Consider the following 21,891-nt stretch of genomic DNA (forward strand, 5'->3'; position numbering starts at 1 on the left):
CTATTCAGCACATCTACTTTTGGGTCCTTTACCTTTAAAAAAATGACTGCATTGTAGTGTGACTGAATGGATGTGACAATTTATAACATTTTTTTTTTTTCAATTACATGCGAGTCCTACTTTATGATGATTAAAAGATGTGCAATTTTTCACTCAGAAGCTTAGGAATCCGCCTTTCATTTTTAATTCAGCCTGCTGCTGATAAATTCCTAAAGCATTAAAGATAAAACATGACTGATAACATCCATGAATCAAAAACAGGAAATTAGATGTCAGTATGTAGTCAGCACTGTGTTGCTTTTAGAGCTTTAATAGCTTAGACAAAAACTAAGTTGATTATGTAATTTAATGTGTATAGTTTTAAAATATCTTTTTTTTAAACTTTGGCCATAATGCCTCCAACAGTAATTGAAATAAAGCTAATGTTTGCACTGCATTAATTTCATTCGTACAACAGATGAGGCATTTAATTGCCTCGGCTCTCCTGCTGAGTTCTCCTTTTTCAAAGGAAAATATTTCTTTCAAGTCTGATTTAAGTTAAGCAATATCTGTATTGTTGTGTTTATTGCAAATTTAAGAAATAAAAAAGCTTAAATCGGTATGGCGGGAACTTTTGGAAACTCAGTGAATGAAAAAAGAATGTTTCCTAAAGACGACTGTGGCATATTCTATTTTGGGACAATTTTATAACTGTGAAGAAGTGAGTGAAGAAAGAACATTTAATAGATGCAGTGCAGTCATCAGGGAAAATGAAATATGCATCAATTTCATTTTTAAGAATTTCTGACTTGGCATTTAAAGGTCCTTTGTACATGATACAAAACCATCTAACAGTTTTTTGTAAATGTTCATAAATTAATACACAGTTTCACTCCTTTTTCTGATCGTTGTGTCACTTGAGTGCATTATTTATGTGTATTCATTTTAGTTTAGCTCAGCGGAAGAGTCTAAATTGCTGTCCCTCCACTCTGTTAGGTTTGTCATGTACAAAACACAGGGCATTTAAAATTTTGAGTTTAATTTATGCGCTGAGTTTACAAGGTAACAAGGCACACACCCCTGCTGCATCATGTTTGCTTGTTTCAAATGAAAGATTTAAAAACTCGGCTTTGACCTGAAGCTGTGTTTAATAAAACATAAGGTAAATCTAAAAGATGTCTCCGTATTGGTCGAGAACTTTTTTCCTACTGATATTGGCAAAAAAACCAGGCAGCACTGTCTGTTATGCTTGAGTGAAATCCCTGTTTGCCATTGGATAGGGTAGCTGCCCTGCTGTCTGCTGTCAATTTAACAAGAGATAAATAAGCAGGTATGCAATTAAATAGATCTTTTCCACTGTCATGTAAGTTAAATTCCTGTCAGTCATCATGACAGACAGCTAATCAATGAGAGAAACGGCAGAAAATCATGCTGGCTGTAGCCCCGAACAAATGACCATTTGAGAATAGTGCATCTCAAAGACAAGTCAGCCAGCTTTGGCTGGTTTTTAGGACAAACCATCAGCTCTGGCCACACCTGGGTCTCCTTACACACCATTTATCACGCCTCCCAGAGCCATCAGCGCTGGGCGCCAGAGAGGAATGGGGTCTCTGCTCCTGCAGTACCCTGCAGGTTATCAAGCAGGCTGATTTGTTGGAAACCATCTCATATCAAAACTGGCTTCAGTATGTCAGCGGTGTTTATCAGAAGAAACATTGGGCAATTTTCTATATACTGGACCTTAAAAAGGCTCAAGGACATATTCAGGAATTTATGACATACCATTAAGCTGCTTGACTCACCATTCTGACTTATCACATCTTTCTACCAAGCACACAACTCCTCCCTTGTTGCATTCATAGAGATGAACCCCTTAAAGCCGCCTTTACCTCACAGTTTACGCTGGAATCCCAAAGGAGCATCTGTACGTCATCAGTCACGGCTTGGTCAGTCCAACTGTTTGATTCCGTCAGGAAGTCGTTCAACCTTCTACTGAACTAAAGAAAAGGGTTGAGATTGATGATTTGTCTTCATTGTGCTTCTAAAATAATTTATAATTTTTGAAATGTTTTCCCCCTTCGTTTAGCTACGACCAAAGATTTCAATTTACATCATCAGGATTTACTTGGTAGATCAAACCAAAGTGTTTTTAAGGTAAAGTTTATAAATAAATAAAATACTGACATTTCAGTATTTCAAGCTCAGGCAAATTTGATGGAAAGCCTGTATGAACATACATTTCCAAGTCTTGCCTCAAATATGTATTTGGATCTAGGACTGTACTTTGACTGGACCATTCTTATGGCATGGATATGCTTATATCTTAACCATTTCACTTTAGGTTTGGCTGTATATTTGGGTTTGTTGTCCTATGAAAGGTGAACCTCGTCCATAGTTTCAAGTTTTTTGTAGCCTTTAAAAGAGTTTTTTTTTTTTTTTTTTTTTACAAAATTGCTCTGTATGTAGCGCCATCCCTCACTCCTTTAATTCTGCTAATAATGAGAATCCTCAGAATTATGCTGCCACCATCATGTCTAAAGATTGGAACGGTGTGTTCAGGGTGATGTGTAGTGGAAGTTTTGAGAAGTTTTGATACGTATTTTTGCTGCTGGATAATATTCTTCAGACAACTGATATCTAAAGGCAATCGCTTACCCTGGATTTTGCTCAGACTTATCAGATTAAAAGGGGACAAATATACATGCAACAAAAAAAAAAAAAACCTTAGAATTTTATTTACAAAAATGCTAAATACATTTCTGTTCCCTCACACTTAAAAAAAAACAAAAAACGGCAACATTGAAAAGTTTTAAGAATAGAAGTAGGCAAGGCAATGTTTATGTCGACATTTATGTATGTGTGGCCATGCATTTTTGGGATATTCATATTGATATTTGATGTTTGATATTCATAACTCAACCAGCCACTCAATCTGTGGCTTTACATTCTTTACTCCCAAACCAATAACCATGCTGATTTGTTAAGGCTTGATGAGAGAAACTGAGAAAATGTGACACTTAATAGTTATATCTCACAGCTGGATTAACCAGTAAGAAAAAAGAAATTGTGGAAGGGGAGAAAGAATCGGTGTCTAGAAGACAACAGAAAAATGAAGACGAGGAGGAGTGAAGACGGAGTGAAGACGGATGTTAATATGTGAAAAAGGTAGCAGCAGATGGAAGCAAAAACAAATAAAAGACCTCACTAGCAATACCCTCACAAAATTTATTTCGACTGTCGGCCAGGCCGCCCTGATGGATATCTAAGCATTGATGTGAATTTACATGCCAGACAAAATCCCCTCTCCCCATCCCGACCAATAACCCGTTACCTGATCCACTTTTAACCTGCTTTCAGTGATAAGCACAATGAGAACTTGCTGGCATATTAAGCACCAACAAAGCCAGTAGGAAGAGTTTCTTCAACCTGAAAAAGGACACCTCGTTTATGAGGTGGAATATCGTTTCAGCAGTTGATTAATGGCAAGGAAGCAATCGTCAGCTGCCATTGTGCCGCAGGGGCGTGCCAGGCCCAAATTGGATGAGTGCAAGGGAAGAGGAGAAGCGTTCAGTTGCCAGACAGAGAGGGACTATCGCAGTGAGATATTTTTTGCTTTGGCACCGTTTGCTTTACAAGTTTCCACACCTCTGTCCTCCCTGGTCGCTGAGATTATCCATCACTTCAAAACTATACACTCAAATAAAGAGAGCTGGCAACATTCATTCATAATCCCAAGTTCTAAAGAACTAATATATCCTGAATAATTAATGCCCACACACATTTTGGATGCAAAAGGATGATTTGGGATGTAATGAACAAGAATGTTTGCTCAAAAGCCAGCAAACAACTGCTTCTCTCCTGTGTTGATCTGAGACAGAACAAGGCTTAGTCTCCTTTAGAAGTCGGTGTTGGAGAAATTCACAATGAAACATCTGCCTGGGAGATTAGATGTTTTTTTTTTATCTCCCTAAAACATATTCACTATTATTTGCCTCAGTAGCAGTAGATGATAAGAAAGAAAAAAATGTCCTTATACATATAAAAAGTTATGGAAGTGCAATGTTTACAAAAAGAAATCACAAAGATGTTGGCAGATAAGACATTTGAAGATGAAGTCTTTAGGGTTGTGATGCTACATCTTTGAATTTCATTTGAATCCCATCGATATGTGAAGACAATTCACGGGTAGCCACTGATTCAACTGGAATAATCTCTAATATAGTATTTTGGTGTTTTAATTATAAAAAAAATGTTACACACATGACATTAACTACAAACGAATAAGTAAGAAAATCCACAGGGAACGTTTGTAGCCTGCTTCCCCTCAACCTTGGCAGCAGAATCTGAATAATAAAGACAAATGTTCTCCCAAAACTGCTGTAGATTTTCACAGCACTCCTTGTGCAGGTCCCAGCAAAACAATTTAGGGAGTGGGATAAACATTTTTCAAAGTTCATATGGAGTAATAAAAGTCCAAGAGTGAGATACAAAACCCTGCAGCTGCCTAGGGAGCGGAGGCGGGGTACGGCCCTGCCTTGCCTTGTGGATTATTACATGTCAGCCCAGATTAGACCCCAAGTCTAATGGTGTAACCCAAACTATGAGGCTAAACAGAAGAGCATTGAGCTTTCCTTATTGGACTTCCTTATAGAGTCTCTTCTGGGCTGTCTGGATAGGCTCTCCCAGGACTACCAGTAACAAAACCTGTTTGTAAGTTTTTTCTTGAAAAAGTGGGGAGATGTAGTTAAAAAACAAAAAAGTCATCTTCACAATCTGACTAGTTTATTATTTTTGTGAAAATATAGGATGTTTAGTGGATCAAAAAACAACTAAAACGGAATCAAGGTAGAGATTTTTGCATTTTTTCAAAATTCTATTACTTTTGACTCGACAACTTTGGCCCAAATAAAAATTCCAGACACCACTGATTACAGAACAAAATAGTCCTATTTGATGTAGATATTTTATTGTAAAGGTGTCGATTACACCAACAATCTGAGTTCTGAATGGGAAGCAAAAGTTTTTCTGTACTTGCCTATGCTGCCCGTTCGTATGTGGAGCCGGCCTCTGACAATGGCGTAAACCATCATCGCGGTGGATGTTGAACGCAGATACTGATCTGCGTCAGGCAGTAAAGTATCCTCCTCCACATAGTCTGTGGTCAGGATCTCCAACTCGTGAAGAGCCTGGACGGCGGGCTTCCCTTGACGCAGCAAGTACTGGGGAGGAAAAATGTACAAATTAAGAGGAGGAATCAAAGTTGTATGTAGCATGTGAAGGATAGACAAAGAAAATAAAGACAGAAACAAAGAAAGAAAGAACAAACCAACAAACCAATGAAAGAAAGAAAAACTTCTCAATATGGATGATGGAACTAGATAGATGAAGCTGGGGTCTGAACTGCTCTAATAGATCTGTGTGATGAAGAGTTTTGTATATTTCAGACTGACGTCCACAAGAGTGGATCTGTCTGTCTACTTTTTAAACGGCCAAGAAATGTGTTGATCTAATCCACTGCCACAGGGAACCGGAGCAGCATTATGAAGTAACATGTTTATTAATAGACAATTGACCAACAAATAACAGATATTTTGGTACTTTCTTTCTTAATAGTTGTCGTGCTTGAAACTGTAAACAGAGAGTTAAAATGAAATGCATTTTTCTGTTTAGTTCTTGCCACTAAACATTCAGCAAATGCTGCATGAATTTATGACACATGATGCACTTTGTAGCAATCCAGACAGTAAACACTGTTGAAAATTTATGTACTTCTTTGAGTTTCCAATTTGACAAGTTAATGCCCCATATGTCAGTATTACGAGGCTTTATGATATGTTGATATTGTTGGGTAAAAAAAACAAAAAGAGGGTCAACAATATCTGAAGTATATGTAATAAATTTCAAACTGAGATCAGAGGAAACCATTTAAAAGGAAAATTTATTCTCAAACATTGTCTGCAGTCTGTTTAGGTTGTGACAGATCAAAAGAGCAACACTTAAAGTAAATAACAGGAAGAGAGTTCAGGGAAGTTTATCTATTTGTTTGAGGTTTTAACCTGCCAGTTTCAGAACACTTTGGCCTTAAAATAAGAACCGTGTTCTGGAAATCTGAGGCCTAAAGTTACGATGTGCATAGTCTAAAAATATGTACAGAAACTAAAAATAGTGTTTTAGTAATGAAAACATATAAAACCACACTAACTGCTACAATAGGATGCTAAAGAAGTTAAACTGTGAACTCAAAATCATTTTGTTTGATTTAACATAGTAAAATCTCATTCTTATAGTGACTTTTCTCTGACAATGCGATTATCAAGAAAAATAAATTCAACCCTCCTGTTATTTCCCCTTAAAGTAAATCATCTAATAACTGTTGTTAGCAAGACAAAGGTTTGTTAAATCTGGATCATAAAAAATTGATAAATGTGTCTCTAATAACTACGTCAGTCCGACATCCAACCTTCAGTCATTTACCTTGAGCTCCATGGCGGTAGAACCAATGAGGAGCAACGAGTCGCTGTCCCAAACATCGATGTGCATGGTATGGAGGGCCAGGTGGCGGAGGAACCAGCGTTTTTCTCTTGGCCTCAAAAAATCGTCATCAACTCTGAACTGAATCTGCAGGCCTGGAGAACCTTGACAAGAAGGCAAAACACTTCATAAAAAGTCTATTTGAAGACCCAGATGAACATTTGTTCTTTTCTAATTGTTAACATACAGTATGTATGTAGGATACGCTACCAAATTGTGTTCTTTGTAATCAAAATTGCGCAGTATTGCTGGGTTTACTGAACTCTCTTTTGGCTAAGGTGTTGACATGGATGTGTGAGCCTGAAAGTCTCCCTCACTAACATGAAGGTGCATATCTGATGCATGATCATAAATATTTATATTACCCTTTTCCTTCCACAAGGGTGACATTAAATTTGAGAAAAGAAAAATTAAGAGGCAACTCAGCTGTCAACCTTATGGATGCCACTGAGCTGGTAATATAGCTGTCAACCGAGAGTCACCAGGCTTGATAACTGAGAACAGAAAACCTGAGAGCACAGAGCCATTCCACAATGTCGGCCACCCTTGAAGGTTACGGCAATTCAAGATGACAAAAGCTGCTTACAATTTCAGAAAAAACCTCAAGAGCGATTTTACAAACTGTTTGATTAAGTCGTGTCTTCATCTAAGAAATCTAAACTGAATGTTTCAAAGACTCAGAAATGAAAGTTTCCTTTCCGTCTAACAAAGTGTTAAACATCAAGACTGAGAATCACACTGTGGCCGTTCAGAAAGCTAAAGAATAGTTTACTTAGAATGTCTGCAGAGTAAAATCCTGGATGCAAGCTGTGAATACCTGAAGCAGAAAAGCAGGGGAAAAAAACAAACCAACATGCAATAATGGGCCTGTACAAAAGGCTGAGCTGGTATAGCATGCATACTGCCACAACCGCAAAATAACCCGTGTGTTAGTATTATGCAAGACTGTATCAAAGGTTTGAACGAGAGGCTAGGAGGTAACTGGACGATCAGAATTCTTGCCCAGAGCCTCCCTCCAGCCCTGTATCAAAGCCTCAACATCGCCTTTACTCCCTGGGGATAAAAGTACAGTGGAGTCACCAGCTGAATAGAAGTGATGTAATGAGGAGCTTCGGTAAGAAGCCCATGCAGTTAAAAAGACCAGAAAGCTCCACAAACTCAAAAGAATATTTTCCATTCTTTGTTTATTTTCCCTCTTACCGTCATGTTTGTACTCCTCACAACCACTTATTCAGGAAAGAGCTCCACAGGGGCGTTGCTTGGTTATCTCAGAACAATAGATTTCCACTAACATAATCTAACAATGAAAACTTAAAAATGTCTCGTACTACTTGGCTGAGTGTCTTGTGATTTCTGTAAATTAACTGTAAGATTCTTTCTGCTGCCGTCCACAAATTTCAATGCAGCAGATTGAAACGATTATGATTCGAGGTGCACAGACAAACCGTCTGGTGTCGGACGATTTTTGGTGAATGCAACAAACTTGAGAGATACTCATTTACTTTGAAAAGAGCACTCTTCTGTGTTGAAGTTGTTACTGAGGGGGAAAAAAAGGTTAGCTTTATTTAGTATCAATGAGGTGCTTATATATGAATTAGTCGACTAAAGTTGGAGAGACCTGCTCCAGGGAATTCACAATCATCGCTGATAGTATGCTAATTTAAACTTTAAATCATCTTGTCTTTACTTAATATTAGCAAAATCCTGCTTAAGAGCAACTTCTCTCCCAAACACTGGATGGAAAATTGCAACTCTATGACGACAATGAGACTTAAAGTGATCTTAATAAAGACAGAGCTTTCATGCTTGAAACTTGTGTTGCGCAAGACTCTGTGCAACAAAATATAAGTGTCAGGGTTGCAAAGGTGCCTATAGGGAAATAAAGTCTAATATGAGATGCAGCTTCTTTCCTGGGTGACACAGAATCAAAATTCCAACCATTTTCATTTTCAATGACAGGCATGTAAAAAAAAAACAAAAAAAAAAACTATTTGATAGAATTTACTCTTCTCAAGTTTCTAGATAGAATTTCTTATATTTACCTACAGCACATAGAGTATGTATTTAAGGTGGTAGGCAAGAAGGTTCTATTTCTCAACCACAAAATTACAAAAAGAACAGAAAGCATTTCTCCCCCAGAGACCTCAGAAAGCTCTCTGCAAGGACCCTCCTGCATGTGTTTCTGCAGAGCGATGCCTCCCTTGTTAGAGAGCACATTTAGTGGGTTACGGTTCAGCTGTGAGCCTTGAAATGTCTTCACTCCTACAGAGGGGAGTAATAATAACAACCCATGAGGAAGAGGGACAGAAGGGCTTCCTCTGCAGAGTTTGCCACACTGAAACCAATTGCTTAGTATTAAAGTGCAAGAAAAGATGGCTCAGTGAGTCTTCAAGGAAAATAGTGATTATTTTCAATCTAGATGCACAACTGAACAAAACAATGCAAATTTAAATTGATAACATTTTATGGAGATAAAAAAGTTAGAATGGTACAGACAGTTTCTTTACCTTTTTTAGATAGTGTCACTTATCAGAGAAAAGAGTATCAATATTATGTTCTTCGTGAACACGACTGTGCAATCTTATTCACATGTAACATTGGGTTTTTAGCTGCAATAACAAAAGTTATAGTTATGTTCTATCCCCTTCTGATTAGAAAGAAGCTAATAAGGCTCGACTTAGATTGTTGTGAGATAACAACTGTCAAATTAGGGTTGTGATGATCAAAACGTTGGGTTTTAGATGCAGCTAAATACAGCTGGTAATAACCCAACAGTACACAAGAGCTATCTTGTTGTTGTTTTTTTTTACAAAATAAGTTTGCTTAGAGGATTATGAATCTTTTTACAAGGTAGACAATATTATTACATAAAATCTTGCTCCTTTAGACCATTTCCTTTCTTCACTCCTCCAATCCACCTTTTTCTCACCAAAACCACCTGGCACCTCTCTCTCTCTCACTCTCTCTCTCTCTCCACTTGGAGTAATAATTCTCCCAGCATGCTCTTGGTTTGTGTGCTGTAAACGAGTAGCAATAAGATCGTGGAGGGAGAGCGTGAGAGTGAGACAGGATGAGCTGTGTCTCTGCTCAGAAGCAGGAAGAGCTGACAGATCTGGCCCGAGGGGTTGTAAAGCGCTACATGTGTGCAGCAAGGTCTGCCGACAAGGAGCGGCACCCAGCAGACGTCCCCCTAACCTGGATGGCCTGTTTGGTGTTTGCACAGCACGCTTGCCTGGGTTGAAAATCCTGCTGGGGATCAACAAGCCTAACAAGACGGTGAAGGCTCCAGGCTAAGAAAATAGTGTGGATGCAGAGTGTGTATTTAGAGTTCTTGAGACTGATGCAAGCCCCAGCATAAAGCAAGGCCCAGGCTACACCTAGAAACATACAAGAGGCAAGGAAAAGTATACGCTGCTTTAACGAGAGGTACTTTTTTAAAGTCTTTTTGCTTTGGACCGATATGCTTTAGGATTTTATTTGTAAAAATATGAAAATATTTGAAAATTGCACTCAAAATGACTTGGATAAAAGATAAAAACCTTAAAAATGGTTATTTTGAATTCTTAAGAGTAACTTTTTATTGATTTTTCTTTTGTTTTAGCAAATTAATTTAACATGTCACTAAAAGGAATCTGTAACTTCTGAACCAGAAACCCCGACAGCATATACCTCAGAAACTAATAGTTTTTCACATTCAAACAACAAATTTTGATGTATTTTATTGAAGTTTTGTGCAATAGATCGACACAAAGCAGTAGCTCCGATTAAAAGAGTTTAGAAACAACTCTTAATACATTTCCGAGCCTTCCTACAGTTTGTAAGATGGATTTTGGCCTGGATTTTAACTGGGCCATTCTTTCACATGAATATTCTTAGATTTAAATTATTATGCTGGAGTTACAGTTGTTCAGGATTCTTGTCCTGTTGTAAAGTCTCCCATCTTTTGCAGCATCTTACAACTTTTCTTGCAGGTTTGTCCTGCATCAAGTGATAAAAATGGCTTAGAAGTATTTTTATTTTAATGTCTGTCAGGCATTAAAATTAAAAAAAGGTTTCTTATGAATATTTCACTATGTAGAACTAATCTACAAAAGATATGAGCTTCATTTTCTGAAATGAGAAACAAGAAAAAAAGTTTTTTTTTTTTCCACGATATTCTTATGTTTTGAGATTTATACATGACTTCTACAGAAGGCTTTGATGTAGGGATATCAGATACATCTTAATGTATGTAACAATTCATTCAGTATGAGGTGAGACTGTATGGTACTCGATCAGACAAAACGAGACAAGAACGTAGGAATAGTTTGGGGGAAATAAAGAAAATGCTTTAGATTTTATTAGGCGTCGGTACTAAAGCAAATATTTTAAATCTGGACAAGACTGGCTTCAATTTGAGAACAAACAGCCCAGTCTTTTAATATCACACAAGAAATATTATCTCTTACAGCTATGTTTGCCATCTCCAAAGGTCAGGAAAATAGAAATGAATTCCAAACAAGTTATTGAATGAAAGAAAAAAAAAAACAATAAGGCAGAGATGAAATTTTTCAATATGTCAATAACCCTGATGAACACACAACTAAATCAACATCCAAGAGGTTTATGAGAACACACCTTGAAAGCATCTAGCTTAAGCCCATTTAGCTCCACATTAACTCTTCAGTGTGAAGAATATGAAGCAGGTTTGCTTTAAACAGCAAATTTAAGGCAAGAGCTACAAAATTTATAGAAGAATAACACAGGAGCCTTGTCGCTGTAATTCCTGCTGAAGAAGCTAAAGTACTGACTAAGTGGAGTGAATACCAAGCAACAAATCAAGCTTTCAGTTTTTTGCAACCATTTTAAATAACTGTTGTGACAAAGCTAAACCAGAAAAAATAGAAAGAACGCTAAAACATCAAGACATAAAAACTGGTCTGTCTCACCCAAATGTACTTGCGACTAAAGATTTATCACATTTCCACTTTTGCAAAGGTGAGGCAGTGTAAAGCTTAAGTAGAAATCAGAACCATAAAAGCAACCATTCTGATTTCACTGCATTTTAGATGGTACCAGTTATTACCGATATCTAAGTTACCCTTTGACCAAAAAACCTTGTTTTTCCAACAATACGCACACAACAAACTTATCTATTACCAAACAGATCATCTAATGTTTGGTTTCAATTGGGGTTTTTTTTTTCTTTTTAATGAATATTTACACACATCTCACAGTTTTACAAATCCTAAGAGAAAAAACAAATACTGTTGAGGATTTTTATTTAGGCCGTGACACGAATCTGTTCGTGTGTTATATTCACAACACATGTACACCCAAGGCCAGCTGGTTATATATAATGCCTCTTTAGTTGGTACATTGTCTGTGGCTCAAACTGGCTTTGTTTCAATCTGAATTCCCCACAAGGGGGAAAAAAAGAAAGAAGCAAAAAGCTCCAAACACGCCTTCAAGATCAGACACAATCAGCTATGTGGGACATACTAAGGAATCCTTTTATTTCTACCTCTGAAATAAAATCCCTTTATGCATCAGTCTATCTGGGTACAGTTTATAATGTTACTGTAACAAAATTTCATTTCCAGTTGTTGCAAATGATTTATTTAGCACTGTGTCTTGTGGTCTAAATGAATTCAAAATAATAAGCATGTACACTATGAGAAGTTAAAAAGCATTAATGGTTTAAATGTTCAACTTGATAACTATGAAGCCTAGATGGTCAATGTTTTTATTACCTACCAACAAGACTTATATTGTTTTGGCCAAGCAAACACCCTAATGGCGTTGCTGCTCCTCAACAGTGGCTGTAAACTCTTTACCCACTTAAGACTTTAAACAACACAGTAAAAACTGAGGGAAGCAGAAGCGATAAGCTGCAAAAAAGTGGCCATTTAAGTGTCTCACATCATCAAACCAAATTTTGTATCACATAACGGTTAACCAAACTAAAAACAAAATGCCATTTTTAAATGATTTCATTAATAAAGATAAAAAGCTGTCCAAACCAAACCCGGCCAGTAGTAGTTGCCACCTAAAGCTAAATACTGGCAGCAGCACGGCCCATCAAACTTTTATGAGAACTGCCAATGAGTGTTTTACATCGCTGCGGAGTAATTCTGGCCCTCTGCTCTTTGCAGAATATTTAAAATTCAGCCACATTGCAGGGTTTGAGGACAAACAACCTCTTTATGGTCATTTCATAGCATCTCAATTGGATTTAAATTAAGACTTCGATTAGACCATAGCAAAATGATGTTTTTTTTTGTGTGTGTGTTTTTTTTTTTTTGCAGCTATTCAGGGGTTTAGATTTGCCAATGTGTTTTGCCTATTTGACTTACTGCCTAATAGCCCTGTTGTGCTTTAAGCTTAACAAGCACATCAGTGTTCAACAGTGTGATGCTTGTTTTATGAGACGCTGTGCTACATTTACACGAGATGTGATGATATGGTCAAATTTTTGTCAGTTCATATTCACACAACAGTTTAGAGAGACTTACTGGTAAATGTAAGACAGGCCTTTGACTTTAGAAATAAACTTGGCATTGATCAAGTCTTTGCTCATTCTGTTTCTTGTTGATCAATTATGAACAATAACAATAACTACACTGAAACCTGCAATACCTTTATATCCTTTGTGGCCTGCGTGAGTCAATGTGCTCTTAGAATAATTTTGATTGGTTGTCAACTAATTTGATTCTCATCCCTTCTTAAACTTCCTGAAGTCAGAGTATCTTGTTTTGCCTTTTGAGATCTTTCAACCTCCTTCATGTTGTCTGTGTTTTTTTTAATAAGTACTTTCTTGATTCAACAAGTTTGAAAGTATTGAGAAATTAAATTCAGGTTTCCAAAGAAATGTGGCTCATCATAGTTCATTCATGACATAACAAAGGGAGTGAATACTTTTTTACAAAGGGGTTACATTGGCTTGGATAGTTGTTTTTCCTCAAAATAAATGAAATCATCTTTTCAAAGCTGCTTTTTGCTTTAACTTCAACTGACTGCATCATATCACAGGACATGATTCGAGGATTCATTCTATGCTCCAGAATGTAAGAGCTATTTTAAAGACAAGAGGGCCAATGATGCAAAATGCTGTGGCTGATGTCTCAACTCTAATCTCTAATCTGAATCCATGAAGGAGTCAGAAACATCTCAACAACTTGCTGCCTTGTTTGAAATCCTTGTATTTTTCACAGTCAGACAGTCGAACCAGCTCAATTCTAGGAAACATTTTGAAGTTTGATTGCTTCTGTCGTGTTCTGTCTTTCTTCAACTTTTGTGTTTGACATGTGATTTCAACTTGAATAGCTTTTAAATATAGAACTAAAAGAAGAAAACTTTGATCCAGTTTTCCTCCGATTCTCTTCTCATCTCACTAAATATTTCTCTTTCACATATAGAAACAGCTGAAAGAAATGCATTCAGTCTTTGGATGTTGAATTCCACAGGTGTCCATAAACCATGGTGCATGCAATGTAGAAAACAGAATTGTCTAGGTTATGAATATAAATCCTTATCCAGAAGCCTAATTTTAAATTGTAATCTTTCACTGAAATTTCAACATGAATAAAAAAAATGAGGTAAATTAGTGAACAAATGTATTATGTTGTGAATGTTATTTATTGTGCTATTTTCTTAAAGATAATTCAAACATAGATGGTTTTATATAACCTAATATACTGAATAATGACTGATATTGTGTCCAGAAGGTGACTTGTCAAATAAGGAGGAGTCATTTCATTTACTTATGGCCATTTTGAGAACTAACTATACGTCTGTGTTTCCTGTCAGCAAGTGACTAAGTAAAAGGTTTTATGCTTGTACAAAAAAAAAAAAAAAAAACTTTATCTCAGTAAAAAGGTCCTGGAAACAACAGCAGAGGACATTGCATCAAATGACACAAAATCAAAAACTCAATATTAGAGGCCTTAAAGAAGAATCTCAATTATACTGCCAATGTGTAAAATTGCCAGATCATAGCCAGTGAAGTACAGCAGCTTCATTTGGGACATTTATATACACTACGGCAAAAAGTGATTTAGGGATCAAGTATGTAAATGATTTAGTGGATGAATGATGGAATCCTTGAGCAATCAAATGCGGGTAGTAATGCTTAAAGTTTTTATTTTTAAGTAAACAGTAACCAATTTGTGTTTATATTTTCTTTTTCTGAAAACTTTAAATGATTAAAAGTTGTTTTAGATGTCTGATTCAATTCTGACAGCTTTCCAACTATCCAGAGGGGCTACTATCTGTGAACACAAAGCTCTGGACTCCAGATGGACTGGGCTTTACGCAGGAATCCCTCTGGCAGCAGCGAGTCAGGAAAAATCACTAAACTTAGAAGAAAGAGTGAAAGATTTTCTATACTGTGTTTTTGTGAATTCTTCTCGTCTTAGTTGCTTGTGTAGTTCACTCAAAGGCATCAGCTCTACAAAGAACATTGCAATATTTTCATTTTATTCTGCCATTTTCCAGAATCTTATATACATGTGTTTATTAGAGTTAGGCTCAGCCATTTTTAAATATAAAGTTAATTTTTGTAGCCAATAAAATAAAGCAGCTAAGAACAAAGATGTCAAAAATCGACATCTGAGGAAACAAGAAAAACAAATTAGCATCTTGTTAAAACATAACCTTTGAGGTTATTTCCTAAGACAAGGAAGAAAAGGTTCAGCAGTCGAGCGTTTGTCTGTAGATGATCAGGTGAATATAAATAGACAGGGAAATATTGACAGAGCTGGACTGGAGAGCGTCTTGGGAATGGAGACATCGGTAGGTGTACGAGTTTGAGGGAAATGTGGAAAGGAGTGGGGGAGGGTCATTTGTGAGCTCAATATCGCACTCTGTCAGAAGCTGTAATATCTCCTCCATTTCATTAGCTATGACATGAATAGACTCAGACTTCACTCAGCTGACTGAAGGAGAAGTGTCGGAGCATTACATAACCTCAAAGCACCATTGAACACGGTTACAGTCCGAGGATATTATTGTACAACGGTAACAAGGAAAGTGGAGATGGTAATCGTTTAGTCATTGTCGGGGATTACAAAAGGGTTTGACCTATTATGAGCAGGGACAGGGAGTGTTTTGATGGTAAGGTTAAAAAAAAACAGCCAGTGTTTACATCATGAAAAGCACCATCACAAAAATACCTAAAGATATTTTGACAAAAACTATGAAATCAAAAACGCCAATCTTGACCTGAAGACCTCCATAAAAATACATGTAAACAACAGCAAGGAAGAATAAATCATGTTTTTTAGCATGTTAGCCTTACCAGTATTAACAGATCCGTCTTTGTTGATGGTGGCTAAGACACAAGGAAGTGCCTCATTAGCTTTGGGCCGAACTTTATCGCTGGTCAACAGCTTAAGTTGCTGCGAGGTGACAGGTGGAAAGCGATAAAACTGGAAGGTAACATAGATGTTGCGAGGCCAGTCACTTTCAACTCCTGCTCCTGGTATTCTGTAAAAAGAACAAAAATATGTGACATATTTAAAAACATGTAAAAATAGGTTGCAATCAGATGTGATGGATTCCCAAGTTATAAAAGTTATTTTATGACAAAAACTATATTAAAAAATAGCATGTACTACTAAGAGTAAACTGTATTTCAGAAAATGGTTTATAAAAGAGAGTTCTGAGGAAAAAACACTAAATAAAAAAATGGCTTTAAAATCTTATCACAGGAAGCTTTTGTGCAACGGAAAAGAGGAAATAGTGTTCAGAAGCCGGTGCATAAATACATCTCCATTCAAGTTCATACAAATGAAATCCTTCCTTTGTTTTGAAAGAATCACATTTAGGAAAAAGAGGCCTTTGAGACTAAGAAAATCCCAGTGGTTTGTATTGCTTTTCACACAAACGCCTCCCTCTGAGTGCAATTTCACACACTGTTGCAAATTTTCAATGCCACACTTCAATATTAAGTTTTACCCAAAAAGACTCCCAGTGAGCTTTCAAAAAAGCAACTTTAAGCAGTGAATTATTGAAAAAAGAAAAAAAATACACTCAGGAAACAAGCTCAGCTGCTTCAGCTGCTAAATAGAAAAAAGATTTATGCTTTAATAATTATTTTTAAAAGAAAAAAGCAAAGCAGGGAGCAGCACTGAAACTAAACAAGTGGTTAGAACGTCACAGTTTAAAGTGGAAGTGAACCCAAAGACAGCTTATTAAAAATTGGTCGCCATGCTCCATTGTAACAGCAGATTCAGAGTGGAGACGCGTCCAGCTGAAAGATGCGATTCATAACCATGAAACCTGAGACAGGAATAAAATTACAACGTCTGGTAGCAGCGTTCTAACTCGTCTCAGTGATACTGCTGCACAGTAACAACTAACGCCTGCCATACCTGTTTGTCATAATTATGAGGTAGCTAACCCACCCTCGCCCCACTCAACAGAGAAGCACACAGGTCTGCAATTAGCTGTAAGCTTGAGTGTGTGGGTTCAGGTAGCACTCCAGACTGCTTTGGAAAAGAAGTTGAAGAATTAAATCAGCTTTCTTACCAGCGCGTCATTAAATCCGAGATAGAAATCCATACTGTGTGTTGTTGCACCGTCTTCAGCTTTTTATGTGAGAATATTGTAACTTACCCACAGGCTTTAAACATTTGCTGTTATACTTTAACGATACCAGAATTGAAATTTCTCACCTTGCCTGCAGTGAGGATGTGATTAAATTGCGAGCCTTTATGGAATCCAAGCCTGACTGCACTCACAACAACAGGGAAATAGGTTTTCTTTGAACTATATAATAGGTTTATACCAAATAACACATCTCTGGAATTTATTGTACCAAGCTTCAAGATTTTTTTTTTGCATTAGTCATATTTTTTTATAGGCATTTTGCTTTGGTCCTAGTGTAAAACTAAAGCCATGAGTTTTAATTTGCACAAAACCAACAAATTGAAACAGTCTCAGCAGCAATACAGCGGACGGCTATGAACTTGCAGAAGTCCACATTGGCTCTCTGGAAGTGACTTTTTTTTTTTTTTTTTAAACAACATTTCACATTGTAAAACGTTACAGAAAAACATAACCTTGTAAAACTATTCACATTTTTACCCACTTCAATGAACTGAATTGACCAGCAAAAAGCACGACATTCTTGTGACGTGGAAGGAGAGTGGGAATGTTTAACATATTTGTACAAAAACTCACAAACATTTGTCTTTGGCCACCTTGAGTGTGGATTTTGTAGAACCACTTTTTGTTGAAATTACAACTGAAAGTCTTTTATAATGCACCTCTCTACTTTAATGCTGACATTTCATTCAACACAATAATTATTTTTCTACTCCAGAGTCACCAGAGGACTCTTGAGTTCTTCACTGAAGGAAATCAATTGCACTGATGCTTAAATGCAGCTGAATATTAATGTCCTCAACACTTTTTAGATTTTTACTTGCGAATAATTTTAAAATCTTGTTATTTAACACATTTAGTTGGTCTACTGCATAACATCCCACTAAAACATGCTAAAGTTTGAGGTTGAAATTTAAAGGTAAAAAAAATATAAAAAAATTAAATACTTCTGCAAGACAATGTTAATGATGACTACACATCAATATGTAACTATGTATACAAACATCAAAATTATTAAGAGAAAGTTTAAAAAAAAAAAAAAAAGCAAAACATTTCAGTTTGTAATCTCTAAAAAAAAATGCCTCAAATTAGTCTTTGGGATCTTTGCGTCCCATTCCTGTTCAAACTTCCATAATAGTGCATAGCAACATGTCATTAAAGAATGCACCACAAGCACTTTGGACAGAGCGATCAATCATTCAAGGTGAGGCATTTTATCGACCTAGACATGCATTTTCAGACTCAAAAGAGTCTGCAGAAACATAAAAGCACTTGACATATGAAACTCAGCCCTCAATATGAATATTTAACTTGGGAATATGAGTCTGGTGTAATGTCCTCATCTGTCAATGATCCACATGTACGTGCTGTCAGTTAGAGGTTCTGATTGTAATTGCTCCAAGCAGAAACGGCATAAATCCAAAGATCCATAAATAGACAATGCAAACAGCTTCATGTATCAGGCCTCTAATCGGAGAAAAGTTGCACAGAATTGAGGTTGGAATGAGGAGTCAAAGCAGTGCACTGATGAGTCAGTGACAACCAAGACAAACGAAAAGGACTGCTGATGGAACGACACAAAGAGTGAAGGCTTTTGTTGACATCCCTCAGCAGCCCCCCGTCACTGTCAGCCCCTGTCAGATGGGACGACTATGCCATAGGTTTCCCTGATGGGACAATGACAGAGGTGCTCTTCTGCCTGATTTGACAGGAAATATGGCGCCTCTGTAATACAGAGCATACATGCCATGTATGGGTATGTAATTGACAGGCAGGACTTTGTGGAGGACTTATGTGAATTGAAGTCTATCTGTAGAAGACAGAAAAAAAGAAATATATACTAAAAAAAACATGTAAGGTGTCTAGGCAGGAAGTGGGCTATTATCCTTAGCCGTCAAACAAATGTCCATCTACAATATCAATTCCTCAATGCAGATAAAAGGCCAGTAGTTTAATGGACGGAAAGGAATGTGTGCTCTAAGTGTTTGGGTTTTAAAAAGCCCAAAGTCAGAACAAAACAAATGGAATATTGTGTTCCTGCTTATGGAACAAATCTGTGGAACAATCTGTCTAAAGAAACCAAAGAGAGTAGATCAATTTTTACTTTTAAGAAAATAATACAATATAAGATGCGATCAATGTATGATGAAGTATATTGACTCTGTAGAGTGTTATATCATTTACAAAAATAATGTATCTACTTTTTTGGTGATTTTTATATATATTGCCTGTTTTTTGTTTGAAGAGGTATCTGTATGAACGGTCGATTGATAGCAAGTTGATTTTTGAGAGAAGAGGTAAACTAAATAAGATCCCCCTCCAACTACTCCTTTTCATTCTAAACGTTTATGTCATCATGTGACAAGTTCATTTTAAACTGTAAATTAATGACAAATCATTTCTGTCACAATGCATCATTTCTGACTCTCCCACAGATTAATGCAGCAATGCTGTGTGGATTTTCATACCCCTTAAATATTTTGCCACATTACAACCAAACGCTCCAGTATATTTAATTAGGATGTGATATGTTGTGTTATGTGAAAAAATTGTGCAAAATTGTGAAAGGGGAGTGACATAGTTTATGCTTTTTTCCCCCAAATAAAATAATCCAAGAATTGTGAATGAAGTCAGATTTTCACTATGTTCACTCTGCAGCCTGAAGTTACCTGAATCCATTACGTGCCCAGAATCCGATCTTTTCATGACGGTCTAAATAACACAGATCAGATCTTTCAAAAAGCCACCCAGGTCACTTGGATATGTGGTCCTAAATATCAGATTTTTTCCAAATATGACCTGCTTCTCTATGACCAGGTCGCATTCACCCGACCTGTAAGTCATTGATACTTAACAAAGGTCACTATTCTGCGTCCTGATATGATATGCAGGACGCATATACCGTGGCAGAAAATAATAAGGATTAAGTTGTCAATGTGCTGACAACAATGAAGTCTGCCATCCATGTTTAGCTTCTCCATGAATCAAACCAAGATGCTCCTCTGGGTTCTGATTGGCTGACCAGGAGTGGCACATTTCTTCAGATATTAATAGTAACACTGGGCGGAGGTGGAGGAGCTCAATCTTTTCACACATCATCCGTCTCATCTTCTACTGTCACGACATAATAATTTTAACAAATATGTAAAAAGCATATCTTTGGTAATCTTTTAAGCCCTGACTTTAAAAGTGAACATTTGTCGTTTTTTCTTTCACTTCACAATTGTTTTTTTTTTTTTTTGTGTGTGTGTGTGTGTTGGTTAATTACATACAATCCTAAATTACAGTCAAGTTTGTTGCTTTTCTAATGTGACAAAATGGAAGTTTCTAACCTATCTCGATCCGTACGCTACATATGGAGAGAATACTGTGTGTATTGATGCACTGTGCAGGAGGACACAGGATGCTGCTGAGAGTCAGCATCATCTGTGCTGCTGTATGTGTCACAGCACTGCAGACCTCACCTGGTAAATGCCAGAAACTCAAACACCAGCAGGTTTCCCTGTAAAAGGTCAGCCTCCTCCCGCTGAGGATCGAAGGGCATAGGTTCAGTCGGGTCCAGGACTTCTGCCACCTGCCCGCTGCAGTCAAGGATTTCAGGAAAGCCGGCGGAGAAAAGGTGTGCCAGAGAGCTCCTGGAGCTGACTGAGCAGGAGCTGGAGAAAAAAAAATCATCAAAGCAAAATGTCAGATCTGTTGGAGCACGGCACACAGACGTCTTCAAATGTGTTCTTGACGCTTGACAAACAACAGGAGGTAATGTGTCGATTCCCTGCTGCACAGGCCTCATTAAGGTGATTTACTTCAAATGAGACAGGAAAAATGACGAGAGATGGGTAAAATACAACACCTGCTTATCAATTCAGACCTTTCATCATTTTATCTCGCCTCCTTTCTAATTTGAGATGTTTATCGTTTGAGCGATAACGTCAACTTTGTCACTTCGCCCTGTTTAACCGAACTTGAGTTGCAATATCCGTCTGCACTAAACATAAATGTGATGAAACGATGATTAGACAGCATACGGATGTCAGCAATATCCATCAAACAGCAGCTCCAGGATAATAGTTATAGGGGAGGGAAAAAGGGGGGGAATGGGTGGGTGCCAAAGCTCTCCCTCAGGATTTTCAAGCATAATTGCCAGTTATCTCTAATCATAGTGGCCACCTGTTTCAGCAGAACTATGGTAACATTCATAACTTATACTTTTAACACTGACTCGGAATGCCATGGCTGTGATAAATGCAGCACACAGATGGCTGGCTAAAGTGCAGGCATAAGAAATGAGCAATAATGCCATAGCACTAACACGGTCGGAGTCCATTTGGTAAATAGCTGAGACAGTAATTAAAAATGTCCAAAGAAAAAAGCCTTGGTCAAACTAATCAGGGTGACAGCAGTGACAAGGGGAGTCAATTGTGTTTTTCTCCACAGCTGCATCAATTTCATGCTTTATGTCACTTTCCCATTTCTTAAAACTTCTCTCTTAATTTAGTCACTCTGGATTAATATTCAGGCCGTCATCTTTTTTTCAAAAAGGGGCTCCATCTGATATGCAGAGCAACTTGGATTAAACTTCTTTTGACTTTATTGTTCCTCCCCAAAAAGTGGGTCATTTCAGACTGGAAACAGTCAAAAAGATGTTCTGGCTCTGAATGAAAAGGCAACGATGTTTCAGCTCGCTGAACTGAACAACATGGTGTCTGGATCCAAAATGCCGGGATTGGGAAATTGTTTCAGTGCCAGCTGCTTATTTACAGATGCTGCTCACCAATGCAAGGCTTTGTTTCTCTG

The 21,891-nt window shown here is 37.2% G+C and overlaps 1 protein-coding gene across 2 annotated transcripts in view; it reads right to left on the bottom strand.

Annotated features, from left to right (window-relative positions):
• Positions 1-21,891, bottom strand: part of nphp4 (nephronophthisis 4) — a 106,756-nt gene that overhangs the window by 48,218 nt on the left and 36,647 nt on the right. For both annotated transcript variants that reach the window (XM_015051833.1, XM_015051834.1), the window contains 4 exons: positions 20,562-20,753; positions 15,788-15,975; positions 6,454-6,614; positions 5,015-5,198 (listed from right to left, as the gene is read on the bottom strand). In XM_015051833.1, coding sequence (XP_014907319.1) covers positions 5,015-5,198; positions 6,454-6,614; positions 15,788-15,975; positions 20,562-20,753 — 725 coding nt within the window. The remainder of the gene's footprint in view (positions 1-5,014; positions 5,199-6,453; positions 6,615-15,787; positions 15,976-20,561; positions 20,754-21,891) is intronic.

The sequence above is a fragment of the Poecilia latipinna genome, unplaced genomic scaffold (genome assembly GCF_001443285.1).
Source record: "Poecilia latipinna isolate Pla-1442-1.1 unplaced genomic scaffold, P_latipinna-1.0 Scaffold1069, whole genome shotgun sequence".
Lineage (NCBI taxonomy): Eukaryota > Metazoa > Chordata > Actinopteri > Cyprinodontiformes > Poeciliidae > Poecilia > Poecilia latipinna.